Genomic DNA, 27799 nt, shown 5'->3' with positions numbered 1-27799 from the left:
TGATGATCTTTTTTTAAATTTAGTAATCTGACAGACTTTTGATCCAGGTGATTCAAACAGGGGTGTCCAGATGTGCGCTTTATATTATAAGGGGTGGGGGATGTAAAAGAAAATGTCTGTAATCTCTAAACTATTAATGCAGTTTGTTAATCTGTTATTGTCCAAAAATGTCTGGATGTAACTACATGTCAAATGATGTTTCAATGAATGTGTCCACACCTGCAGTCAAATAATCTCCATTTATTAAAAACTGAAATGCTTAGAAAATAACAGCAGAACAGTAAGGTGCAAATTACACTTGAGACACGTAGCATTTTTGACTAGTAGTTGACATCCTGTGCCAGTGACATTACAGAGTAAAGACTCCCAGTCGAGGATGTTCCAGTCAATGGGAACACTGAAAAATATCAGAAAATTACAACACAATGCATGGATTATACAGGAATGCTTCAAGAGACTGGAGTGAGGGGAAAAAAAACAGATTTAGTCTTTGATTCAAGTTTTGGTTTTTGCTTTGCTCATATTTTAAATGTGCTTTAAGGGGTCAGTGCTCTCTGGACTGAGGTTTAGACTGCAGCTGTCACACTGGAGGTCGCTCTGGGAGGCTGCAGACACGGCTAGACTTCAACGCAATTAAGCAAGCAGGGAGAAAGCGAGGGAGAATCCGAGCAGAGTTTACGACCAGAGGCGAGCAGTATACGGCGATCGAGGGGCGAAACAACTCTGAAACAGACCGAAATTGCGCCTTACTGTGATACCCATGTGGAGCTGTTAAAGCATGCAAAATAAAAGCTATTCAGGTAACGGGTGAACCTGAGAAACCACCGTGCTACGAACTGAACTGTGATTAGAGAGCATAGTTACACCCCTGCTGCGATATGATGCCACTGCCGGTCCCCAAAAATCACACATCACAGGCATGAGGCCGAAGGCAACAGCGGCAAGCAAAGTAAAACCGCTCAGTATGGACTGCAGACTGTTTAACACAGTATATGGTTTTAACTAATACAACTGATGAGGCAGACTGAGTTGCCAACATCTACATGAATATGCACCAATTATGAAATTTGATACTGATGTTACAAAAAAATTTGGCTGAGAGCTGACTTTATTTTTCGTGTTATTCTGTCACCTTTTTGCCAGGGAACCAAAAGTCTTGTAAAAATAATTTCACTGTTTTTTAAGCCTTTCATCACGTTAGCACAAAAATGATCTGACACAACAACAACAGATGAACCAGCGCTAAATCTCATCTGAATTTCAGTCAGAAATCAACACCGGCCAATTTATCCTGGTATTCCCGATAACTTCCCTTCAAATCAGTGTTTTTTTTTTTTGGTTTTTTTTGCAGCATGCTCCTAAACAACCAATAAGACCCAACCTGAACTTTAGTGAAATAAAGGTCACCACAACCACACCATCAAACTCTTCTTTCCCTGAGGAAATCATTAACCACATATTTTTTCCTCTATTCATCAACCCTCCAGCTTCTCCACCTTTAGGTCTGTGAACCACAGTTTGAGAACCACTGCTTTACCTATGCTGCGTTTCTATTCTGCAAATTGTGTGGATGGAAAATAAAGATTTTTTTGTGGGTCAAAAATTAAGTACTGGTTCCAACTACCTGAAAACCCTGAATGTGGATTTTCTCTGTAGCTGTTTTCCTGCACCACCTTTTTATGCAGCATCAAACCCCTGCCTTTAAAGTGGACCTCATATGCTTTTCCTTATTTTCTGTCATATATAAATACTGATCTTATATTCATACTAAACATGACCAAAGTTTCAACAAATCACATAAGCTACGTGCACGCAATCAGTGCTCAGTGTTAGATTTTTTATTTTTTTTTTGACACTTTGATCTGCGTGATGTCAAAAACAGCAGAAATCCCTAAAATGATCATATCGTGGCACAGAAGCGCCACCTACCTGCTGTCCAAACCTTTCGCTTTTAAGGGGCCAATCAGAAGAAAGGTGCCTTAAAGGGAGAACGGGAAAGCGGCTTGTTTTATAAAGCAGATGAACTGAGGGGGGCTGGAGGATCGGATAAATACGTCAGTCATGCAAAACTACTCCAGCCGAGTCCAAAAATAAAGAATATAGAGCCTGAATGAGCATATTAGGTCCACTTTACTGCCCTTTCATTCCTTTCAAAGCTCTGCAGCTTGTTACAATGATCTTCTGTTTCTCTGTAATGTTTCAGTTTTCTGGACACCAACATAACTCAGTTATGGATGAGACAATACTGAGGTGCTCAGGCTCTTTGTGACTGTACAACTGAGCTTCCTGTTGTAATCATAATGTAGTCCAGAGAGGCTTTCTGAGAGCTACATCAAACTGCTGTAAGATGAGGTTAATTTATTTTTATATGTAAAAGCAGAGAATAAATGATCTCTCAGAAACACTAGAAAGAAGGGGAACTTCAAACCTGGTGAAGATTATAGGTTTCACTATATATTCTGTCAAGATATGCTTTCAAAATGACATTGCAAAGGTCTGTACTGATAATAGAGCAGTTTACACAATATATATATATACACATTACATATTTATAAACTAACCCTCAAATAGTTTCTATTTAAGGCTGCCTGCTGGAAAGGAAAAGTTATCAAAAACAGTTGCAGCAGTAGGAAACTCGCCTCATGTGCCAGTACAGCTTTTCTAGTTTTTTTGGGGGTGGGGTGTGTGTGCATCACTGGGCTGACTCATGCTGACCAAATAATCGTTAAATCTACTCAACGCGTTAAGACAAATGCAACAGTGCGCACAACAAAACAAATGGGTCAGAACTGAGATGCTCGAGTGGAAAAGAAAGTGTCAGTCATGTATGGATCAAAGAGGTCTGCCACTGGTCAGTCAGTACGCTACGTTAAGGCCGGCGGGAACTCATCAGAGCGGAGCTCCTCGGTAATGAGATCCCATTTTATACTAACAGTAAAGAAGAACATACACTACAACCAATATTTTTTTTTAAATAAGTATAAGATGATGGTTGGATGACAGCGGAGCACCTAAATGTTTCAACACGCGCAGCCTGGCTCACAGTTCTGCAGTCAGCGGTGTGCCCACGCGTCCCAAAGACAGACACGCAGGGCTTCACAGTCAACGCTGCACTGGGATCTGTCCAGGAGGGAGAGCGGAAGGAGGTTTCACTCTTGGCAGACGGAGACTCTTCTTACAGTTTGTATTAAATCTCCCGCGATGATGCTGCCATCTCCGTTTACGAGCTCTCCAGAGCATCCAGGACCTTCATGATCTGCTGCTTGATGACCTTCGTGGCGTCACCCGCGTTGGGAATCAAATATCTGAGATGCAGAAAAAGACGTTAGCTGGAAGTGAAAAATGAGCAGAGTGCAGGAACAGTAGTGCATTTTATTAAAAAGAAAAAAACTGGAGTTATTAATGACTTAACTGCAATGTTAATCTTTTGTAAAGCCACCCAGAGGGCCAGCCCAAGATCAAAACAACGCAAACAATGAATCATAGTTTCTAAGTTATAAGCTTTTTGTCACTTTTTGACCGATAAATCATTAAGTTGACCTTGAAGACCTCATTGGATGTAAGCCAAATTTTACTGGATCGTTTCCATGACCCCACTCTGCACTCCTACAAAGTTTTACAAGAATTCATTCCAAACTTTTCGAGCCATCGTGTGTACAGACAGAATGACACGCGAATGCTACTGAAAACCCTCTCGGTGGCGATAACAACCTGCACTCTCACTACTTTAAAGTTCATGTCCAATTAGTTTCTCCTCTGTTGGGCGTTACATTTAACATTTATGTCTGCAGAGGAGCACCTCTCAACTGCTGAAATCTCCACTCCGGCTGAATTGTTGCTCCCAAACTTGAACGTGATCAGTTCTGGGTGCTTCTTTTTGGATGTGATCTTCACCACAGAGTTCAGTGCTTGTCTGGACTGGATGTAGGCGAAACCTTTCCTTGAGGCGATCTCCCTCAGGCAGTACATGTGAGTCGCTGTGATCAACAAGTGGCTGGAAACACAAAAGAAGAATCAGTGTGAAAACTGTGTTTAAAAATAACTCTACTGTCACAAAACCTTTGTAAGCAGAGATTTTTTTAATCCACCTTAAAATTCATCAAATCTCCTGAGGCGTCCAGCTCACCTGGGGAACATGTGACCTGTTTCTTTCACCTCATTGCATGGAATGTGATGTTTTACATCTGGTTTGTTTATCCAGGTCTGAATATTGACGATCTCCTTCCGGTCATCATCTGACATGGACGAGCTGTCGATCTCATCTGCAGGGAAAATCCGACGGAGGTTACCTTTGTGCTTTTTTTTGTAAATAAAACACCTCACGCTGCTCAAATACTTAATGCAATAACACCCCATCTAATTTTTCAACTACATTTGCTGCAGGTTCACCTGTATCGTACTCCTCTTCGTCGGCAATACTGAAAACGGGCTTGACCCCCCGGTAAGGTTTGCCGACGCGGTCGCTGCTGCTCACGTGCCTGTTCACAGAGGCCAACCAGGCAGGTTAGAGCATCATATCCACACTGCACAAGTATACATTAAAACCTGTGATAAAACTATCCCATAAGTACACATAAAACAGTCTGCACACAAACAGCAATGGCATGAAGACCTCCAGGCTGCAGTTTATTTTTTTTAAAAAAAGCCCACTACTGCCACAGGTTATGCTGTTAAATATAAAAAGGAAGAGGTTAAATGAGACATTTCTAGTTGGACATCAGGAATTCCAGATTAGTCATTTCATGATATTCAGGGCTATTTGAAGCAAATTATAGTTTATTTTTATGGTTCTGCATAGCCCTGACTATCATCTGAGAGAACAATAATGAAATGGAAAGACAGACTTTTCGGTGCATCTCCAAGCAGACAGAGGTGAAGCTAAATGCCTCGGAGTCAGACTAGAAAAAGACAACCTTGTGGATGTAAAGATGACTCAATGCTTCCTAAAAGGCTGGAGCAGCTCGGACAGAGCAGACAAAAACAGCAGTTATGTGTTGTTAGTGAAAGCATGAAGAAAGACCCTAAGAAACAGTATCTTACAGACAGCCTGCTGCTCATACTGTATGGGAGCGTGTGGTGTTGTTACATGAGTGAGCAGTGTAGGCAGAGATGCTGATGCTAAGCATGCGTTAAATGTGACTAAGTCTCCTGAAGTCCTGGGGACTGGTGCAGGTCTACAATAGTGGGCATGCCAGTGACAGACAGCTCGATGTTTGGGAGCTCTTACCGATCTGGGACCACCTTCTCTGGCCAGGGTAGATTGAAAGATATTCTATTATGGGATAAGGCACAAGGAACTTAATTTCATGACAAAAAAAAAAAAAGAAAAGCATATAAAGGTCCACTTTAATGTTTTCAGTCAGGTGTAAAAATGTACTAAATCCAAAGTAGTAGGACGTCCAAATAAATGTTGGTAAAACTCCATTTGTTGGGGGGGGGGGGGGGGGGGGGGGGGGGTGCGCTCTCAGAGGATGCTTTGATCATTTTGTGTTTTTGTTTTTATTATTTGATTTGTGATATTAATTTGCATTCTGTTATGGTACAAACTATGATTTACACCCAGAAAATCAATAGAGAGCGCTGCAGTGTGAGTTTCACTGGTGAAGGTTTCAAGAAGGAACCGGTTCCTCACCTGTCGACGGGGGCAGAGGTATTCTCAATGAAGCTGATCATCTTCTCCTTTACGTTGACCGACTTGGACTTGAGAGCAAATGTCATTTTGTTGACCAGGGACTTGACCCCCTTGCTGTCTCCAGGGAGAGACTCGCCCTGTGTTTATGGACAAATGTAAGAGTCCACGTAATCAGATAGAAGATATTCAAAATCTACAGTATGGAGCATATTGTGAGGTTCATGCTCTTTATGTTAAAGTGGGTTCTCTGGCTCTCCTAGCTACTTACATCAGCTGAGCTGAGGCTGCTGTGAGATCCAGATGTGCTGACGATCCACTGGACGTACGAGGAGTCGAGCCCCTCGACGTTCATGTCTACGAGGTGCTGCTGGAGAGCTGAAATTACACCGATCTCTGTGAATTTTAGCTTTGCAGTAGTTTTCTGCAGCGCAGCTATGACCAAGACCCAGATACAGAAAAATGTGCAAGGTGCACATACTTCAATGTCCACGCGTTTCTCAGAAACGTGATAATAAAACACCGTTTAAGTTTTCAGCCAGTTTTGATACTTTTAAAGATTCAGATGACTTTATTAATCCCAAAGATTTGCAGCTTACCGACACAACCTACAATCCTTAAACGCTGATCACAAACACTGTTGCGTGTCAAGGCACAGATCAAAACAAATAAAAATAATTAAATAAATGTGTCTTAAAAATGAACAATTATAGAAATTAATTACTCTCCATGACCCCTGTCAGAGTTAAGTGATCGAATTGTCAAGAGAATGAAGGATTTTACAACGTAGCAGCAACCTGAGAGCCGCTTCCCGAACTCAGATAAAAACCACAGTCGGGATGGTTATCAGAATCAATTTACTGTCAATATATGTCAAACATATAACATATGTTAATAATGTTTTTTGCCGTCTTTATCGTCTGATTTTTCCAGAGTGAACACAATTCGGCTGATCCACACAATTTTGGAGCAGGTGTTAACAACGCTGCTGAGGGCGTTTCTCTGCTTAACAGAAAAAACACTAAACCAGCAGATAAAAGAAAATGTTCAAAGACTTCCAATAAATGAATAAAAATTACATCAAATTTAACATTAAAGGCTCCTTAACAAATGTATTCTCTGTTGACCCAGTTTTACGATGGACTCGATCAAACTTGAGTCGATGGTCAAAGTCTGCGCCGTCTGACCTAAAGCAGGTAAAGCAGGACCGTGGACAGGAGGATGGTGTAATCATCAAGATCGTCAACATCAGAGTTTTATGATGTTAATTTTATTTTCAATTGATTCTACCTTATCCTGATGTGTTATATTATAATACACACAAATGAATATCGTATTTCATTCTAATAATTACGATTAACTGATGACAGTAAAATCACTGACAGCCACTGCTGCACCGCCTGTGAGAAAAAACTGCTGTTCGACTTTGGGTGCATCATTTTGGCCACCTATACACACACAGCCAGGCCTGTGCATGATCATATGTATGCAGACTTTTATACAATTCAGTATTCTCATATTTTCCTACTCACCCATAAACCCTCCTTTAGCGATGCTGACATATTCTTTGTTTTTCTGTAACAGAAAACTTTAAATTAGCAGAAATCCTGGCCTGGCATATAGGCCATAATAAGTTGATGAAAGAGTTTTTTCTGGTCAAACAGAAAACAAGGTTACACATGATCTCATTTTCTATCCAGTTGAACTTCCAGATGATCACTTATTTTATTCTTCTTTGAGCAAGAATACAGTAGTTTTCCTGCTTCTCTTATTTGAGCATTTTTATTTTCTTTTGTAAGGAAACTGAATATTTTTGTCCATTAGACAAAAGAAGAGACATTTTCAAAGCTTTGAGTATCTGGAACTAACCACAGCTCACCTGCAGGAAATGTGCCAGCACCATATTCATGTACATGTCTTCCTCTTCTCTCCCACTGCCCATGAAGCACAGGTGCTCTCCACTGGCGATGGAGCCCGACTCCAAAGACTGCTTCTGTGTCTCCAAGAGGGATTTCACAGAGAGTGCAAATTCAGAGGGGTTCTGGAGCATCTGTAAGAAGAAAGAAAGCATATTCATTATATGCAAATGTATATTTTTTTAAAGAATCCTTATAGTCCCTATTCCTCACCAGGTCTGAGTCCAGGTGGAAGGCCGTGGACAGGTGCCCAGCATTGTACTGCTCTGCAGGCCGACAATCCACCACGAAGAAACGCACCCCATCCTAAAAGTAATAATTCACTTTCATCACATCCTCTTCTTTATTTAAACTCACATGGCTCCCTTGACCATGGTTGATATCAAGCATGCCACTGACCTGCTGCAGCTGATTGGCCTGCAGGATTTCAGGGACAGACACAGGGAGGCACAGTGCCTGACTCAGGTCAGTGTCCTCCTCTTTAAGAGCCACCAAACTGCTACCAAACAGATTCTGATTCATCTACAGAGGCAGACAAAGGGAAACACACAATGAGCTCTTTGGAGAAGCTGCCTTTGTCTCTTTGTTAGCTTCCTCGCTGTTTGTATTCAGCACTAAGTTTTTATTTGCTTCACCTTTCTGAGCGACAGAGGAGTTTTGCTCTGGTAATACTGGGCCAGTGAAAACAAGTCTTCAATGTCCTCGGCCTCTAGGAGAGCAGGAGATCCTTCCAGCATTTCTGGGACAAGAAAAAAGTCTTGTTTTACCATTTTAATTTACAAAACATCCAATAAGCCTACAAACGAGATGCGAGGAACAAACTCACTGATAATGTCCTCTTTGCTCTCTCCTTCTTGTGTAAGTATGGTCTCTCTGAGGATACAAACAAAAACCAAATATACTTTTAGAGCTGAAACAAACGGTCATGAGCTGGATTATCTTTCTGGCTGCATACTTGGCATTGACGAGGATGATGAGCATGAGGAAGAAGATGAGGAAAGGGTCAGCCTGCTGGAGATAGGTGTCCCACAAGGCTTGGGTAACTTCAGGAAGGCAATGGCTTGAAAACAGGCTACCCAGCTATGGAAGAAAGACAAACACAGACACGCTGTTCAGTCACAGTCACATAAAGAACAGCCACTGCAGGTAGATGACAAAATATGGAGTGAAACTACGCTGAATTAATATGATTTCTATAGGACAAAAAAAGAGTTTGCAGATGCTTGTGCTGATCCTGTTTCACTGAAATTAGATCTTTTTGGACCTTTTTATTCTTTTCGACTGATAAACACTGTGAAGTGGGGCGTGACAGAAGAAGTTTGAGAGCTTATTTAACATGCAGCAACATACCCAGTTGATGGCGTAGGAGTCGGGTGTAATCTTTTTGGTGTCCAAGAAGGAGCAGAGCTCTGGCTCGTGATACTGCAGCAGGAGTCTGTACAGGTGGAAGGGTCGGCCATTTGGCACACAGTCCCTGAAGTGGACGAATTTTGCAGGTTTTTACAGTCAAAGCTTGCATCTCTGTGTGAGTGGGGTGAAAAGGATAATGAGGCTGAGACAGCTCACCTAGGGATGTATTTGTTCATGATAGCATAGAAGCAGTTGTAGAGGTCGCTGCGGGGCAGATGAAGCCCCAGTAGTGGTTTGAGCAGGTGCGGCCAGCTGAGCTTGGGGGTGAAGGTGATGTTGCGTGACTTGCAGTAGAAAGTGATGACGGACTCAACATCACACACCATTTCACTCCTCTCTTCCTCCGACACTCCCAGCTGGTCTAGACATGATAACCAAGGAGGGAGGGTGGTGTCAGGTGTTAGTTATCTTTTTCCAGAAATGTCACACACACGTTTTTCCTACTGAGGCATTAAATGATGTCATTATTATTATTATTAGACTTGTATTAAACTGAATCTGCCTCCCTATGGTTACATGTGAGCATTATTATCAAAACATGTGACAGACGTTCACGCTCGCAGCTCTGCGCTGTTTGAAATAAATGAGGGTATTTTTGGTTTGATTTTAAATTAGAGGTTAATGAAGAGGAGAGAGGAGAGGCGAGTCATTCTACTAAAGTAGAAGGAAAAAGTAAAGAGCCAGGCAAACATTGTGACCATAAAATTATTTGAGCTTTTCCTCTGATATTCATCCACTTATGGTCACTAATTAGAGTAGGCTAAATGATTCCTGATGTATGTAAGCGAGGCGCTCCCGGTGGTATCCTCCCCATTCTTGCTTTCTTATGCAGGGAGTGAGAAATAAACTCTTTCGTGTCTCTTAAGCAACAAGAGTGCAGCTCCACTGCATTTTTTTGCATTGTGAAGGGTGGATAGCTCTGTCTTAATAAGCAAACATTAATAACACGCCACTCCAGCGTAGCTTATTGGAAAATCATGGGGGACGAAAGGAGGCTGAGTTTAAGGAGAAGATTCATATTTCTCCTCCCTAATAAAGCAGGAAACCTTTAAAGAGAGCTTCTTTTTTTTTAACCAAAATACACATGACATTTCTGGAGGACCGTGTGAGCGTCTTACTCATAATCTTCATATGAGCGATCTTCTACTTCGAACAGCACCAGATCTATTTGTAACTTGTTAGGAGATCACGCTAATCAAAGCCCTTTCTTCTTCTGAAATCCTGCACCAGAACTCAGCCAAGGCTTAAAGTTATCATTGCTCTTTTGTCTTTCCTGATACTTTTTATTGTGCTTGTGTGTCAACATGTTGAGAGTGAACCTAACACACAGCCACAAACTCTCTCATTCAGCCCATTAGTAGCACATCATATGCTTCAAGAGTCACATTAAGATAAACTACACAAAGCAGACCAGAGTTATTACTGAATACTTGTGTTACACTTTGCAGAAAAAAACAACTGGCCCAACATTAGGACATCAGGATCGGGTCAAACTATTCAGAGGGACAGACATTTACTCACCAATCAGCTGCTGACTGCGGTTATGAATGAGCGTCTGTTCTGGTAAATCGAGGACACCATCCCACGAAGTCAGGCTGTCGCCTTTTCCAGAGACATTTAGGGCAATCTGCCAAAAACAAAACGAGGATTCACAGCTGAGGACAGAGACAGAGAGACCTGACACACATATAATACATAATAATGACTGATCTGCAATAAGTGGGTAAAATCCCGCTGCACTATTGGACAACACAGCTGGTGATAGTAAAAAAAAAAATCTCTGCAATCTCCAGTTTCCCCCAATACAGTCGCAGGGTGATGAATGTAGATGAGGCCTGCAGCTAAAGCAAATTCAAAAAGGTTTTGAACCAAGTTTTGAAAGTGTGTGGTAAAGGCAAGTTTCTTCATACCTCAGTTTATTTGATTTTTTATTTATATTTATATGTTTAAATTTTCATAAGCACTCATTTTCATAACTCTAGTCTGTGATATGTAAACCACACGATCAAAGACGTTTTATTCTTAATTTTTCTGAAAAATTCCCACGCAGTAATGACAGTGGGAAAAGCTGTTTGGTCTCTCCCTTAGACCAAATGTAATGAGTTGGGTTTTTTGGGACGGACTCAGAGCTGCTACTCCTCCACATCGAAGGTTGAGGTGGTTCAGGCATCTGACCAGGATGCCTCATAGACACCTCCTAGGCGAAGAATTTTAGGCATGTCCAACTGGGAGGAGACAGTTTGATTGTGAATCAGGTTGTTTAACCTGGCTCCAGAGGAGCTAAATTTTAGAATCAGTTTGTTTCTGTAACTGTAGTCATTACTTTTTTGTTTGGTTTTGGTTTGTTTTTATATTTTCATTGACATTTTGTTATATAGTCTGGAGTTTTGTGTGGACCAAATGTGAGAAGACTTAGATTAAATAAAAGCATATCAATAAAATGTAAACGTCTGGCTCTTGATGTTTTCTCATTTCCCAGTGTGACCCTAAGTGAATTTCAGTTTATGGTCTATGACATACACAGCCATAAATGTAGCAACTGAAGAATTTGAAAACTGAAGTGAATTGTAAATTTTTATTTTTTATACCAGTGTCACTTACTGGTATAATCACTTACTTTTAATCCCATTTTTTAGGTTTTCCTAAAGTTAGAAAGAAAGAAATACTTATATCTGCTCTCCTGCACTGCTAAACACTTTTGTACTTTGTGTTTTGATTTGACTTTAAGAATTATTTAAACTGTTTTAAAATAAACCAAATTCTTAAATTTCATGAGGTATAATTCGACTCAGTGGTATTCATTAACAACTGCATTGATCTTTGAATAAAGGTTAAATGATTGCAGGCTCTCTGAACTTTGGCTAAAAGGTAAAGTTCCCCAACTGTAGTTATCAAACAGCCTATTATGAGACACTATAAACATCCCATTCAAAGCAGCGTTACAGCTGGGTGCAGCTGATAATGCATCTTTTCACTGGCTGGTATTTTGCATGCAAAGCCAAGACCAGAACGATACCAGTGAGCATACAAGTAGCATCATTATCATCATCTGTGTTCATATCAAGTAGAAATGTATATGCTTGACATTGAAAACTGACTCTCGGTATGTGGCTGGCATACCGAGAGTCTTTCCTTTGGGTGTGTCAGTAAAAGATACTTGTCATTCAAGTCTGTTGACACTTTAACACAAAAATTCCTGCCTTCTGTCCATACACACAATACAAATTACATTGTACGTGTCTATTAAGTATTTGAAACCACAATCTAACAGACACATGCTTCTCACTTTCCACATCTTGGCTCTGTGTTCAGTTGTCTGCTCCTGGACCTGGATGGTGCTCCTCTCCATCTCCATGTCTGAGCCACCAGAGTCCAGAGCATCAGCGAGATCCTGATCCCTGAAGAGTAACGGACAGCACACAGTTACAATCCCACAAAATATAAAAGATCAAAGTTCATATGCAAAAAGCAAAACATAAGAGCTCAACAGTTTTTTTTTAAGTTAAATTATTATACTATGAATCACAGTAAACCGATACAAACGCTCACTGATGCAGAAATACTATTATCATTATTAATACCACAACTCACAAATCTTAAAAATATTGTGCCATAATGCCCAGCACATTTAATTTCATAAAATATCATTAATTAATCATTAATTACATCTGTGTAATTATGTAAACTACAATAGCTTTTACTAAAGGCACTGAGTTATTTATTACTTTTACATCTTAATTATTGCTTTTTAAATTTTATTCTTCTGTTAATCTGAATATTAGACTTTGTATTGTATTACTTTTTTTTTGTTTTTTTACACTTTACTACAAGCACTTCAGGCTGCATGTGGGAATGAAATGTTATCTAATAATTTTATTTGTCAAATATGGACAGGTGACAAACTAAAGAGGAAAACAACACACCAATATCTTAAAAAAGCAGTCACAGCTTCAATAAGACTTGGTATTGGTTTTCCAAATCTCTGTACCCCTACAGCAGGGATGAACACCACATTTCCATAAGATATTCCATCATTTCATGTTTTGATGAAGGTGGAGCAGACACTGGCTAAAACATCTGTGCAAAATCAGGCGTGTAAGATCTGCGAAGGCCATACTGTGCAATCACTTTTATACTCCTCAAACTATTCACTGACCCATCGTGCACTACGGCAAGGGGCGGTGTCATTCTAGAAGAGACCTCCCTCATGAAAATGGAAATATTTCACCATAGGATAGATGTGATCACTCAGAAAAGTTTACTGACTGACAGTAATCTGGGGGTCCAGGCGTTCCCTTTAATCTGACACACATCTTTCATGATGACAATCGTCTTAATGGCAGCAACTGGAAATGTTTTCAGATATATCGCACACTTTTCTGTAAACTGTTTTCTGTATTTCAGTGTAAGATAACGAGAACAGAGTGAGGTTGGGTTAGGTCAGTGAGAACCGGCTGTCAAGCTAAATATTAGCTCCCTGACTAACATCCTTTGCTTTTAAACTTTACACTGAGGCAAAGAAAGTGATAACTATGTAGAGACCATAGCCGAGCTGACCTAAAAGCTGTTATTTTATCCGTCTGAGATTTATCGACCGCTGTTCATAAGAACCGAGTTAGCTAATTGTCATTTAGCTGGCTAGCTGGAGAACAGTAACGTCACCAAACCCCAGCGCCGGTTTAGCCACCAAAACTCATCTGCAGTTACTTTACACGGAAATCTCTGACCAAGAGCCGCCGCGACCGGCTGACAGTCGAGACAAAGGCTCTAAAAACGTCAAGCCGTCAACAAATTGTCTCACCAGCTGCCTTGAATCGCTTCCTCCACGGTATCCGCCATTGTTGTGTTGACGGAGACACGTCAGATGTCGTCAACACGCCTGATTTGCGCGCTGACGTCACTGAAACGAGCAACTGAGATTGATGAGTGAAGCCGTGAATCTCAGACTAAAACAACAAAAAGGCTATAAACAACGATAAATATCTGTAAAGATTATAACTTAACTTTGTAACTCGCATTTATTTATGCTATTTATCTTTTTCTTTTTTATTCTTTTGTCTGTTCTGTTTTGATAACTGTCTATTTTTCAGTTTTATGTTTACATTTTTTTGTTTTATCCATTATGTCCTTTGTTCATCACTGTGCATTATAAGACTGCTGTTACTGTAATAGAAGTAAAATGCTAAATTTAAAAAAAAAAAAGAAAAAATGAGTGAAGCTGTGCAACTGATTGCTCTTGATGAAAAACTGCGGGGACAAAATCAGGCGAGGCACACAAATGAAAGAAAGCGTTACGAGACCCTGAAAACAGCTCTAATAGCTTTATGCTTTTATTGTGAAAGTCAGTTATAATTTTGCTAAAAATTATTTGATAGGTGAAATCAAATGTAGAGATTGTTTGACAGTCACTGATTTTCTGCAAAATAGACACCTAGAAACGTGTTAAAATGTACTTTAATATTAAGTGGACCTGAAAGGCCAGAACACGTAACCTTCCTGTTTATACAACAGAAGTCATAGCAGGAAACCACTGACAGAGCACAATACACAACATTTAATGACAATAAACAGGAAAACAAAATTAAAACACAATAAAAAATAAAAGCAGGCCATAAAAGTTGACTAGAAGGATGTCTCACTGCAGCCAAATGCCAAGGAGAATAAACGTGTTTCAATAAAGATTTAAATGTGTGTAAATGAAGGAGTAGATTATCCAATAGATTTGGTGCTGCAGAAGCTCGATCACCTGTTTGTCAGTGCTGCTGTTGCACTGGCACACTTAATTAACAAAGGAAAACAGAGAACATCAGCAACATGTGCTCACCTGTGTGTTTAATACTGAATGAGCACCCTGTGTGATGCAGAAGCAATTTACCCACAGTGACAAGATCCTAAACGTGGGTCAAAGGTTGTGTTTGTGTGGCAGTTGGTCTGAAAAATGTATATCTGACTTAAAAGGATAAACAGGCTTCTTTGTCTTTGCACAAACATCAATTTGGTCCATACTGTAAGTATCCGGGCAATGACACAGTTTGTATAGTTTGTGTTCTGTACACAACCGCCACAGTGGATTGTAAATCAATCAAGATGTGTTTGAAGTGCAGACTTTCAGCTTTTAATCAAGGGGTTTAACTAAAGTATTGCATTAACTGTTAAGAAATTAAAGCCATTTTCAGTCCCCTGGAAAGCAGTTTCATGGCCAGGTGAGGTCCGTTCCCTCGTTATTTCATGACAAATTGATCCGATAAAATCCATCGTGGTGAAGGCAAAATGACAAAAAAAATTAATCACTATACTAATACCCATGTACCGGACTCATTTTTTTTCCTTTCTAATGCATCAATTGTTAATGTTATTTCTGCTGTCTCTTTGTTCCAGTAGGGATGCATTCATACTGTACATCAGTTTATTTTTCAGAGGATAAAAATGCTGAGTAGTACCACCTGGTTATTAATATTAACAATGACTTCTTAATCTGTAAGTTAGTGACAAAAATTTGCAAAACCTGGACCCTGAGAACCTGTCAAAGTGCTTAAAATGGATCACCTGAACAAGTTTATATAAACAGAACTTATAACTGAAGTCAGCATTATACTTTGTTTTTAATCACTGATAAAAACCAGAAAGATTATAAACAAAGCTCCAAGTAATCATAGCAAAATTTGGTTATTGATTACAAGTATCAGAGTTTTTGATTTGTGCTGCAGAATCAGGCTGTACACACTGCAGAGATGCTCGGAGGTAAAATTCATTCCAAGAATTATAACTTTATTAGGACTCATTCTTTCACTTTGGTCACCATACACATGGTTGATGCAGAATGTCAGTGTGTTTCATATCAAACAGCCAAAATGTAGATCACATCCATGTTCTGATAATTAACTGAAGATGGGTTTTAGTTGAGGAGTCATCCTCACCAGCAGCAGCTGAAAATGCATGATTTGGTTCTTTGGCATCACCACGCATGCGGGTGTGAGACAAATGAATGCCACAGAGGACAGGAGCGTTTCAATGCAGTTTTCTAAAAATTTAAAATGCTCCAGACATGCAAACATTCATCGGTGGCTCGTGGATGCTACTTGAGAACCAAACCATACACCGTACCGAGAGATTCTCAGGGCTGCAAGTAGGCTGGAGACAATAAGGCTCGGGTTGCTTGAAAAGGACAGATGAAGAAAAAAAATTCAAATGAAACCACTATGTTAAGTAATCTGCCAAAAGTAAATCCAAATGTAGCATGAAGAATAATTCACAGAAAATAGAAAACAAATCATGATTCTTAATAGGAGCTGAGGAAAACCCCTGAATACGCTTCTGACACTAGAAGCAGCTCAGAAAAATAACAAAGAAACAAAACAAAGTTGGCTAAGTTTGTCTAATCAGAAGTGTTTCTCAAAAAAAAAAAAGCCTTGTAGGGTTTTCCTAGTGTTCAAGACAGCACAAGCATTGCATTTACATTAATTTATAAAGTGAACATGCTGCACGAAGTATATAAAAAAGAAAAACAGGCAATCCCAACATTAAAAAAAAAAAAAACTCCTTTCTGTAAGCTCGTATCAACTCCAGCATTTCAAATACAGACATTACACAATCGACTATAATTTTAATCCTGCATTCAGAACTGATAATGTATGTTACAATATGGGAGCATGTGGACGAAAATAAACCCTTTAGATTAGCATAAATTAACCAGTGAGCAGTCCATTGGAACTATATAAAGCTCTCACAGTTTTTTCTGCAGATTTAAGAACCCTTGTGGGTTCAACAGACTGCAGACATCAATTCTCTTTACATCTAATGACAGGTATACATGGCCACTCATGTACACTTTTCCTCCATAAAGGACAACCTTTATTTTCATTTTGAGCAATAAAAAAAAAAAAAAAAAAAAAAAAAAAAAAAAAGTTTGACAATGATGTCATGATAGAATTAAGTGTCAGCATAATGGGCGGTGTTGGTTAAAATCCCCTCTAGCCACCCGACATCCTGATAAACCACTAAGTCTACCAGAGACCAGGATCGCAGGCTCAGCTTGACTGATTACAAATCCTTCTTTTCCATGATAACAAACCCCTTTAATTTGACGTAAACACTGTGTATATATTCAGGGTTCTTCCTTCCTTCCCCATATCATCCAGTACTTTTTTTTTTTTTTAAACAAATCAAAGTTAAGTCAGACAGTTGCACTTTTAACACAGTTAGGTTCAGCAATGAAGACTGAGATTGGCGATCGATTGGCAGAGCGGTTACAGTGTCGGGGGTTTCAGCCCGTACTTCCTCGCCACTTCTGTCTGGGCGTAGGCTGCATCACATAACGAGTATAAATGGGCCATCTCCATCTCTGACTTTGCCAGGTTAATTGCTTTGTTGAACATCTCTATTGCCTTGTCCAGATTACCCCTGAAGAAGAAGAAGAAGAAAAAAAAAAAAAAAGAGCACTCCGGTTATACCAAGCACTTCAAGAATTTGCAGATTTGATCACATTAACCACTTTTTCACCACAGGACTAGAACCCTTTGGAGGGACTCACTGTTTCCACTGCAGGGATCAGAGTACAATTTAAGGTCTGGAGGAATTGTTTTACTCCCAAAAGAGTCCCACAGTGGGCAGTACTTTCCGAAAGTCTAGAAACTTTGGAGACGAGGCTTTATGTCCCTAACCTAATCATGCTGCCATTCAACCACCCCAACTGCTGAAAAGGGGCAGTAAAGTAGTCAGGGCTGCCTCCAAGTACTGTGAACTCAGTGTTTACTAGTTAAACTGTACCCTCTGATGTCCTGCTGCAGCAGTACTTTGGCTTTGCGCTCTATTAACTAGGTACACCTGTAGTTTATAAAAGAACTTGTTGTACATATTCAGGTACTGGCTTTGTATTTTCAGTGTGCCTAGACACCGGGCCAGGATTTCAGGCCGGTGTTTTAGTGCCAAACAACTGAGTGATCAAATGGTCCTCTTGCAGCATTTTAACCAGCCTAACCAAGTCATCTTAATTTCAATGCTTAAAAATATATCTTTAAGGGCTGTTATGCTACACAGTAACAGCAGCTGACTGTTTTATCTCATGTAATGTGTCAAAGGACAACATCCAGACAGAAAAAATAGCCTGCTTTATTTTTTTATTCCTACAACAGTTCCCTCACTGTTATGAGGTTGACACATACGAGCACAGACTACCATTTAGCTGTGCAACTGTAATCATTACAAAGCAGAAGAGAGATGATGTTGCCAGTGTAGCTAGGCTGATCTGTGAAGGTGTAAAAACTCCACCGCCTCTATCATTTACACCGCTTTGGTCGAAATGGTCTGTTTGCATTTTAACCCCTCAAATTTGCCAGCAAGCTTCGTGCATTGATTTCCTGCACAGCAAACATGACTGGTGGGCAAAATATAGTTTGTCATGTGTCTCAGATTATATGAGACTATAATGGCCTAATCCTGCACACTAACCAGAGCAGACAAAAATATTGTCTGAGCCCTGTAGGAAGGCACTGCTCTGCCAGATTTTAGGTGAAAATATAACCAAAGAGCAGCGCTCACCCTGACTACTCTGTTAAATATGTTAAACACAGCCAAGATTTAACCTGAGTGCAATGTTTTATAGCCTCAGGTATTTCTTCAGCACTAACCTTCACAGGTCATAGACTGCATCAGAAACACACAAACGGTGGTTTGAATAAACCTTTAGGCTCCTTGAAAATCCCTGGATGTAAAAGTTCTGGGTGCACAGGGTGAAAATGCAGCTACTGTTTCTCTCACCTTTGAACTTCAATGGTTCCCATAGTTTCATAAGCAAAGTCGCATTTGTTGTCGATCTCAATCGCCTTACTGATGAGCTCCAGACCCAAATCGAGGTCCTGTTTCCACTGAAGCTGCAACAAACTGGACACACACGGTCACACAGTGAATTACCAACATGTCACATTTACACAAACAAACCAAATATTATATGGATCAATATTCCTGCACGAAAGGGGAGAAACCCTTACCCCTTGTGGACATATGTTGTAGCATTGTCTGGTTCCAATATGATACACTTGTCGTACATCTCGTCGGCTTTTCCAAACTGCTGCTGATCAGTCAAAGCCTGAAAAGCACACAGAAGGAATGGTTAGTTAGACACATCAGCCAGGTATAAGGGTACTACTTCCCCCCATCCTAATGATTTTAATGTTTTCATAAAAACTACTAATAAGGCAGCAAAAATATATTATTAAAAACAGCAGCCTTTCCCCCCCCACAACATCCTTTAACACCTGAGCATACCTGAGCGTAAAGAGCGTAGCCCTCGGCACATTTTGGAAACCTCCGGATAACATCCTCAAAGCCATCCATGGCTGTCTGTACTTGTGAAGGATTGTTTCCAGTATATGCTTGTCTGTACTGAAGAACAAAAGTAAAAAAGAAATAAATCAATAATCACCAGATACTATTAAATGTACAGGACATGGTGGCTATGTGATCATACAAAAAACAAATAATTAAACACTCATGGTTTAAAAATCAGGAAATCCAGCTGCAGACAGGAGCACTGACTGGTAAGAGGAAACAAAGTGATAAGGAGAAATGTATTTCCATTATATGTCACATATAATGACAATAAAGCAATTCTAACATGTCTCCAACACGATGAAAAGTGCTTGAAACTGAGGATGTATATCTGTTTCACCCTGCTAGTGTGGAGAATCCAGTTTCATAAAATGCAGGCGAATGGTTGTGTAAAGAGGAGCAGTTTACCTCAGATGTCTACTATCTATTGCTTTTATTCATTTTTACACTCCCTCATGTGCACCTCGTTACTCTTCCTCCACGTTTCTCACTACACCTCCTCTCCGTCTATCTACAATGACACAGCCTCGTGTCTCTGGACCTCACTCACCTGTTTAAACAAGCATTCAGAATCTAATTACAGTGGGTTTTTAGGGATTTAATTCACTCTGTTTAACAGATTTATTGCTCCTGTGCTGCTGCTTTATTCTGTTTTATTGTTCTTAGGTTACTGTTTTCTTGCTATTTTTACTCTGTAAGGTGACACTGAGTGTCTTAAAAGGTGCCCACAAATAAAATGTATTACTAGTGAGTTGCGAGAACCACTGGAAGCTTCTTAAAAATCTAATTCAAGTCTTTAAGATTTAAGCAAAGGAACACTCAGTTTCCGCAACACCATAATCCAGCAATGTCATCTGACTTGTGGAGTGCTGACTTAATCAATATCTGGGCCCTCAGTGTTGTAGCCAGTGGAAAAACACACACAGAGCCCACCCTGTTACTGTTATATGCAGTGTTACCAGTCTGTCGTTCCACAGGAGCTCATTATTTAGCAGCAGCTGACACAAAAGTCTACAGTAGAAGGATTGAATCTGCGATTTTCTGGTCTCAACAGGGACCTCACATCTTTAATTCTTACGGTCCAAACTTGGCACATCTTCCTAAATAGCGTTAGCCAGGTGATTGAAGTTTGCACGTGTTTGGAAAAGTATTTCTGACTGACAGTGCAGGGAGAGTGCACAATGTGTGACTGACCTACCCAACAATCTTTCCTTCTATAATTTCATTAACAAAAGGTGGCAGCTTTTCACATCGCACTCTCAGTTTTGCCTTAATGGTGCACCGTTAAACACGGAGAACCAGCCCAATTTAAAAATTTGCCTTTAGCTGATTACTTACAAGGGCAAAGCACTTCTGCGCCTGTGCCAGAGCAGAGTCAGGCCTGAGCAGGATGCACTGATCAAAGTCTCCCACCGCCTCATCCACCTGGTCCAGCAGGATCTTCAGCTGAGAGACAATGCAGAGATAACTGGAAGTTAACAGCTGTGATCAGACTCCAAATTAAAAAGCAGTTAACTGATTCACTCTGGCTCCTACCTGACCCCTGTGGTGATACACGTCGGGGTTCCGTGTGTCGATCTCAGCGGCCATGTTGAAATCCTGCGTGGACAGCAGAGGCTGCTGCTGCTGCATGTACATGCTTCCACGCTTGATCAAAGCGTTGGCCCGTAGCTGTAAATGACAGTACGGTTTTTAAGGCTTCTGTAAAATGTATTTTTGGTATTTTTTGGTATTTTTGGTACATTCAAATCATTACGTGAGCTGAAAAACAGGCAAACTCTGAAGTCACAACTTGTAAAGTCTGTTCCACTTTTTGCTTGGATGAAAACCAGTTTGTCAGGCAAATTTTTCCAGGCAGTGCAATGAAATTACTCGAGACCTTTACTTGACTTTCTACTTAGTCTTACAGATCACCCCAGTCATTAAACAGTCAAATAATCTCAGGAACAAGCTGAAATAAACAGTCTGCACCTTCACGTTGGCGTCATGCATGTTGATGACCCGATCCAAGTCAGGCTGAGCAGCAGAAGAGTTTCCGATCAGAAGGTAGAAGGTGGCGCGCAGCAGCAGCGCCTCTGCAGAGTATCTTCCTCTTGACTCGATCTCCTTGGTGCATTCGCTGATGATTTTGTCATAGTTCTCCTCCTCCATGTACTGCTTTGCCTTCAGGTATCCAGAACTAAGAACATGGGAAAATATTTACCTACAGATATTTAAAAAGTCTTCTAATAAATGGTTTTGTGCAAGAAACGAACACAGGGCCACAGATTCCTTACACTGTTCTGTAACAACCTTCTCTATTCTTTCCAGTAAAACCCGAGGTTATGAATAAAGTTTGCATTCAAAAAAAAAAAAAAATGCTGACCTCTCTGAGACCTCTGCCGCCTCGCCCTCCTTATCCTTGTCTTCATCTTTCTTCTCGCCTTTCTGCAGGGGCTGGGAGATGATGTCATCAGTGAAGGAGCTGAAGTACGACTTGATGAACTGAGGCGAAGGCATCATCGGCTCACGGTTCTGCACAAGAGTTGTTTTGGAAAGAAAAAAAAAGTTTGATGAGAAGATAAAGAAAAGAAAACTGAAAGCAATGCGTCTGAAAGTGGACAAACACCTTGTACTTCTCTTTGGCCTTCTCTTTCCCGAGCTGCTTCAGCACCTTGTCTGCTAGCAGCATGCTCTGTTGGTTCTGGAAGGCCTCGAGAATACACACCGCTGTGACATCTGGAGGTTACAGCGAAAACTGAACTGTCAGTAAGAGTCACACCTTTAAAGTTAAACTTGAAAAGGAACATTTTTAGAAAAAGAGCATCTCACCCTCTAGACACTCCTTTTTGTTGTCTAGTTTTTCCAGAGCTTTAGCCCTCCTGAACAGAGCCTTCACATAACGTGGATTCAGCTCCACAGCCTTAGTGCAATCCTGTACCACGTCTGTCCATTTCATCTGAAATCAAAGGTTCAGTCGAGTTATATTCTGAAACATGTCTGCTGTGCCTTAATGGGAGGTTACTTAAACCTCTCTGTTTGGTAAACCTTCAGTCAAACATAAAAAGAGAGCAAAGTTGAGATTCAAACAGAATCTGCTAAACAATGACCAAAAAACCAGGAACTGTTTGTATGTGCAGGAGCCAGCAGAAACCACAGCATGTTTCATTTAACATCCTATCAGGGTGTGAGAATACCAGGACCTTTAACATACACTGAAGCATTTTAAGTTCAAAGGAGATCACGGTGAAGTGCCATATGTCTTCCTTTCAGCAATCAGCTTAACTTAATGAGAACAATACTCAACTTAGCACTTTAATAACAGACAGCTGGAGCTCAGTGTACACATTATGTTTCTGTTTTTTTTAACACTACAACAGCCTCTGCACAGTTTACAGAATGTGTTGCCAACCTGCTGTTCATAGGCTGCTGCCCTGTTCTGGTAAAACGTTGACAGATCTGTCTTCTGCTCTGTGGGGCAGAGAGCGATGGCCTCTGTGTAGCACTGAATGGCATTTTCATATTTGCCAGCCTTGAAGTACTTGTTGCCTTTGTTCTTAGCTGCTTGGGCCCGATCCAAAGGGCTCTAAATGGAAAAACAAGGAGAGAGAGAGAGAGAAGGCAGCAATTATTGATTCAACTGTCTCTAATTTAATCCACTAAACTGGATACATGACTAAGAACACTAAATTTATGACTTGCCAATCTATGTTTGTAGAAGAAACTGGCGAGTTGCTGCAGAAACCATTGCCATTAAGTGTGCATAAAACCAGCATACAACCGGTAACTGATTAATCTAACCCAAAACTTTTCCCTTTCATAATTTTTTTTTTTTTTAAATTAACTCATACTCGCATATTTACAGAGTGCTATTTCAATTGAACAGGAGGGCTAAAATATAAATGAAAATACCTGAAAACATTACTCAGAACAGCCTTAGATTAGATGGCTGAAACCAGACTCTTCCACATTTAATTTTGGATCCAAATGAAACAGATGCTTTACCAAATGGAGCAAATTAAAGTCTCCCAAAAGCCACTTTTACTAAACCAGGGAAACCTGTCATGGTTTATTACAGAATAACGTTTATGACCCAGTGGTACTTGGCATCCCTACATTCTTTGCACTTTCACTCTTGATGTATGAATACTGCACTCTTATTGCTATCTACACTATTACACCCTGTAGTGGGCAATTAATGTGATCATTTTTAAAGGCACATGCGTCAGACTCAAGGCCTGATCAGTAATCAGCAGATAAAAACATCAGCACTTTTTACAGTAAGATTTAAGCTAGCCTCATGGCCCAAATTGGCAAAAAGAAAAGTGCAAAACAGGGATTTTTCCAAACAGGCAACCTGTTGGATAACATTGGAGGTAAACCGTCTGTCTCTTTTGCTCGCCTGTGATGTGTGCGAAAAGAGCGGATTGTGGGACAGATGCAGGAGAGGATGCAGAGGGATACCTGCACAGGTGAGCTGACAGTGCATCAATCACACAGCAGGAAACGCTGTGCAACAAAGTCCTGAAGACAGAACGCATCATAAGCACCGTAACACAGATAGTGAAAAAAGTCACTGTATTCTGGCCATTCCAATTCATATTGCTGATTAAAATTATTATTTTTAATGCTGTTTGGCCCGCGACTCAGACTGTGTCTTCAATTTTGGCCTGTCCTATGATTGAGTTTGACACCCCTGTTATAGGCCTTTTTTATTTTGGGTTCTGTGCAGTCCTGCATCGCCATTTTAAGTAGCCTTCAGGAATAGTTCTCTGGGTTTCTGGAACGGCATTCAAAGCTCTTCTTTGGCTACCTTTTGTTCCGTCCTACAGAGAGGAGGTCCTGAAGTTGACAGCCTGGTGTTCAGAGAACAACCTGGAACTGAACACCATGAAAACCAAAGAAATCATCATTGATTTCAGGAAGCACAGGACTGACCCAGCCCCCCTCTACATCAACGACGAGCGTGTGGAGAGGGTCCACACCTTCAGGTTTCTTGGTGTCCTCATCTCTGTTGATCTCCCTTGGTCAGATAACATCACAGCTGTTATCAAGAAGGATCAGCAGCAACTTCACTCCCTGAGGGTCCTCAGGAAGAACAACTTGGACTCAAACCTGCTGCTGACCTTCTACCGCTCATCCATTCAGAGCCTGCTGACGTACTGTATCAGAGTATGGTACGGCAGCTGCACTGAGGCAGACGGGGGGAGGCTTCAGAGGGTCGTCAAGATAGCACAAAGCATCATTGGCTGCCCTCTCCCCTCCCTGACAGACATCTACACCTCCCGCTGCATCAGCAGAGCCAAAAACATCACCAAGGACAGCTCACACCCTGGCTTTGACCTGTTTGACCTGCTGCCCTCTGGCAGGCGCTACAGGAGCATCAAAGCCAGAACAAACAGACTTAAGAACAGTTTCTTCACCAGAGAAATCACCACCCTGAACTCACACACTCACCCACTGTAACTGTGCAATATTATATTATTCATACTGAACAATGTCTATCACTGCTATATTGTGTAATATCCTATATTCAATCACTAAGTGCAGTACTCACCATCTTCATTATTATATTTATACACTTTTTTTTTTTTACATATATATATTTTTATATATATATAAATAGTTTTATAGTTTTTTAAATATGTATATATTTTTATATATTCTCTTATTTTCTGTATTTTTATACATTTTATTTTCTGTATATTTTTAGAAGTTCTAATTTATATAACATAATTTAATTTTATATATTATATTTTAGAAAGTTTGATTTTCTGTTACATGGCACTGAACAGGAGTGGCCCTCCAATCTCACTGTACATCCTGTATAATGACAATAAAGGCATTCTATTCTATTCTACTCTATTCTATGATTAATTAATTAATCATTCCATAAGACCTGTTCTCACTGATTTTCAGTCCAGTTCTTGTGTAATCTGGCATACCTCAGCCTTTTCTCCCCATATCACTTCCTTAAGTATGGCTTCTTGACAGCCACCCTTCCACTGAGACCATTTCTGATGAGGCTTCAGTGAGCAGTAGATGGATCAACTGAAGGGCCAGATGCATCTCTCAGGTCTTTGCTGGATTTTTTCCTATTTCTAAAAGGCTTTCAGACACTTTTTTTTTTTTTAGGTCTTCCATTTCTTCTTTTGTTCTCCACTTTCCTTACAATTTGTTTAAGGACATACTGCACAGCATGCCAAGATATGCCAAGTTTTCAGCTAATAGCTCTTTGGGAATCAGCTTCATTAAAAATCCTACTTTATGCCTGTCCCTTGAGTTCATAGGTCAGTGTTAAGTGGCTTAAGAAACAATTCGTCAGATATAAGAAACAAAGTGAAAATTAGTGAAAAAGCAGCCAATGTCCAAAGAAAAAAGACATTGAGAAAGTCCACAGAACTAGTGCTCGAGACCATTTAAAAAAAAAAAAAAAAAAAAACAACCTTTGGGTTGATTTTGCACATAATGAGCAATGATCTGCCATACAAGTGTACTTAACAGAAACCTGTGCATTTTCTGGTCATTTATGTCTATTTTCATAAACAGAAATGTACGTCTGCTCAGGTAAATAAATGCTACTAAAAATAATTCATTTATTTTACTATTGTCCTGGATAATGTCTCATATTAGAAATGAATAGTAACTTCCATGTCTGTCTAATTTTGACTTATTTTTTTTTAGTTAGAAAAGTTCCAACCACTTGTATTACAGTGTCTTAACATAATGTAAAAACTCTAATAAGATGCACACTTGTCAGTAACTCAGATTTTTAACAACGTGCAGTTATCCACTTCAAACACATAGGTGGGGTTCACCTGTCTAAGCTGGCTTAAGTGCTGCGTGATACAGTGTAAATGAACACTAACGTGATGTTAGTGTTCATTTACACTGTTTAGCAGATGAAACTCATCACTGAGGACGTCATGGATAACGGTAAATAAGGTGACAGTCACCTTTGGTTGCTACACCGTCTCTCCCTAAAACAGACACCATCCCCGCCCAACGTGACTTTCTGGGAAAGCAGCCTTAGCCAGCTAAACATTACTGTTACAAAACTAAGCTAACCCTCCAGGTAAACTGTTATTATCATGCGGTTAATGCCTGTTTTAGCGCACATCATCGGAATTTTTCATGTCAGGTAAGATGCTGCACAGTTTTGTTTTGTTTTTTTGCTGCCGACATGTGAAGCCAGGCATGTTGACCTAGCTACTGTTAACTGAAGTGCTAGCTCGCTAGCAGTTAGCATAAGCTAATGTGGCTCCAGTGAACCGGCCGCTGCCCCGGCCTTGCCCTGCGGAGGTAGCACCCTCTCAGATTCGGTAACAGCAGATGTCCTTGACTGTATTTTTACGGAAACGACTCGGTTAGTCAGAAGAGTGTACGCACTGCACGGAGGCTCGTCATGCTAACGAGGGCAGAGTTAAATGAGGGCGGTATTACCATGTTCTCCTGCTCTCGGCCGGATCGAGCTGCGCCGTCCTGGCCCTGCACGGGGCTGGCGCTGCCTTCAGGTGTTTTCCGCTCACCGGTCCCCTTCTTTTCCTTCGTCCTGCTGCGGTTCCACAGGTAAACCGCCCCGACTCCGAGCACTATGGGAGTCCCCACTAACAGGGCCAGCTGCCACCGGGGAAGTCCAGTCCCGGACTGCGGCTCGACTGGCTTTGAAGCAGCCATGATATACAACTGAGCAGTAGTTAGTCCGCCAGGAGAACCTCCACCACCAGACAGCGTGACCGAGCTCCACTTGTTCTTCCTGTGCTCCGCGAGGTCACGGACACCGAGGCATCATGGGATACTTTTTTTTTTTTTTCGGGGGGGGGCAGAGTGTAGTTGTAGTCTTACAGCGGCGAAGATTTGTAGTCCAAACACCACCTACCAACCACCAACCGACAACTTGCCAGTGCAGTTTATAGGAGATTGATTACACAGGTTTGGTACAAGGCCACTGAGCCACCGTGTTAACTGAGATTATGCCAACAGCAGCTATATCATTAACATTTCATAAACATTAATATCAACATTAAAACAATGAAAAATGAATTCTGACATTAATTTCAGAATACTGATTTTTAACACTGAGATCAATGTCGGAATTCTGAGATTAATGTCAGAACTCTGAGATTAATGTCGGAATTCTGAGATTAATGTTGGAATTTTGAGATTAATGTGGGAACTCTGAGATTAATGTCGGAATTCTGAGATTAATGTCAGAACTCTGAGATTAATGTCAGAACTCTGAGATTAATGTGGGAATTCTGAGATTAATGTCGGAATTCTGAGATTAATGTCAGAACTCTGAGATTAATGTCGGAATTCTGAGATTAATGTTGGAATTTTGAGATTAATGTGGGAACTCTGAGATTAATGTCGGAATTCTGAGATTAATATTGGAATTCTGAGATTAATGTCAGAACTCTGAGATTAATGTTGGAATTCTGAGATTAATGTTGGAATTCTGAGATCAATTTTTTCAGTTTTTCAGTTTCCCTAATCCTCTTCTGTACAAAACTATACAAAATACACCATCAATAAATTG

At 40.5% G+C, this 27799-nt stretch overlaps 2 protein-coding genes across 3 annotated transcripts; both read right to left on the bottom strand.

Annotated features, from left to right (window-relative positions):
- Window positions 1–220: 220 nt before the first annotated feature.
- Window positions 221–13852, bottom strand: tbc1d23 (TBC1 domain family, member 23). Of its 2 annotated transcripts, XM_030727660.1 has the most exons (19): window positions 13757–13852; window positions 12242–12353; window positions 10477–10582; window positions 9112–9316; window positions 8896–9019; window positions 8501–8625; window positions 8372–8418; window positions 8181–8284; window positions 7945–8067; window positions 7759–7851; window positions 7509–7679; window positions 7162–7204; window positions 5901–6007; window positions 5633–5769; window positions 5228–5272; window positions 4390–4478; window positions 4127–4262; window positions 3800–3994; window positions 221–3305 (listed from the first exon to the last, which is right to left on the bottom strand). In XM_030727660.1, exons 1-19 carry the CDS (start codon window positions 13792–13794, stop codon window positions 3221–3223), a joined length of 2085 nt encoding a protein of 694 aa, XP_030583520.1. In that variant the 5' UTR covers window positions 13795–13852; the 3' UTR covers window positions 221–3220. The 2 variants fall into 2 exon arrangements, with proteins under 2 accessions (XP_030583520.1, XP_030583521.1); XM_030727661.1 differs by lacking the exon at window positions 5228–5272.
- Window positions 13853–15702: 1850 nt separating this feature from the next.
- Window positions 15703–26937, bottom strand: tomm70a (translocase of outer mitochondrial membrane 70 homolog A (S. cerevisiae)). Its single transcript, XM_030728004.1, has 12 exons — window positions 26704–26937; window positions 22673–22846; window positions 22093–22219; window positions 21890–21999; window positions 21647–21795; window positions 21253–21460; window positions 20818–20952; window positions 20620–20727; window positions 19219–19335; window positions 18942–19039; window positions 18712–18834; window positions 15703–17355 (listed from the first exon to the last, which is right to left on the bottom strand). Exons 1-12 carry the CDS (start codon window positions 26935–26937, stop codon window positions 17202–17204), a joined length of 1737 nt encoding a protein of 578 aa, XP_030583864.1. The 3' UTR covers window positions 15703–17201.
- Between the last annotated feature and the right edge of the window lie 862 nt (window positions 26938–27799).

The sequence above is a fragment of the Archocentrus centrarchus genome, chromosome 4, assembly GCF_007364275.1.
Source record: "Archocentrus centrarchus isolate MPI-CPG fArcCen1 chromosome 4, fArcCen1, whole genome shotgun sequence".
Taxonomy (NCBI): domain Eukaryota; kingdom Metazoa; phylum Chordata; class Actinopteri; order Cichliformes; family Cichlidae; genus Archocentrus; species Archocentrus centrarchus.
This window is presented reverse-complemented; position numbering and strand designations above follow the sequence as displayed.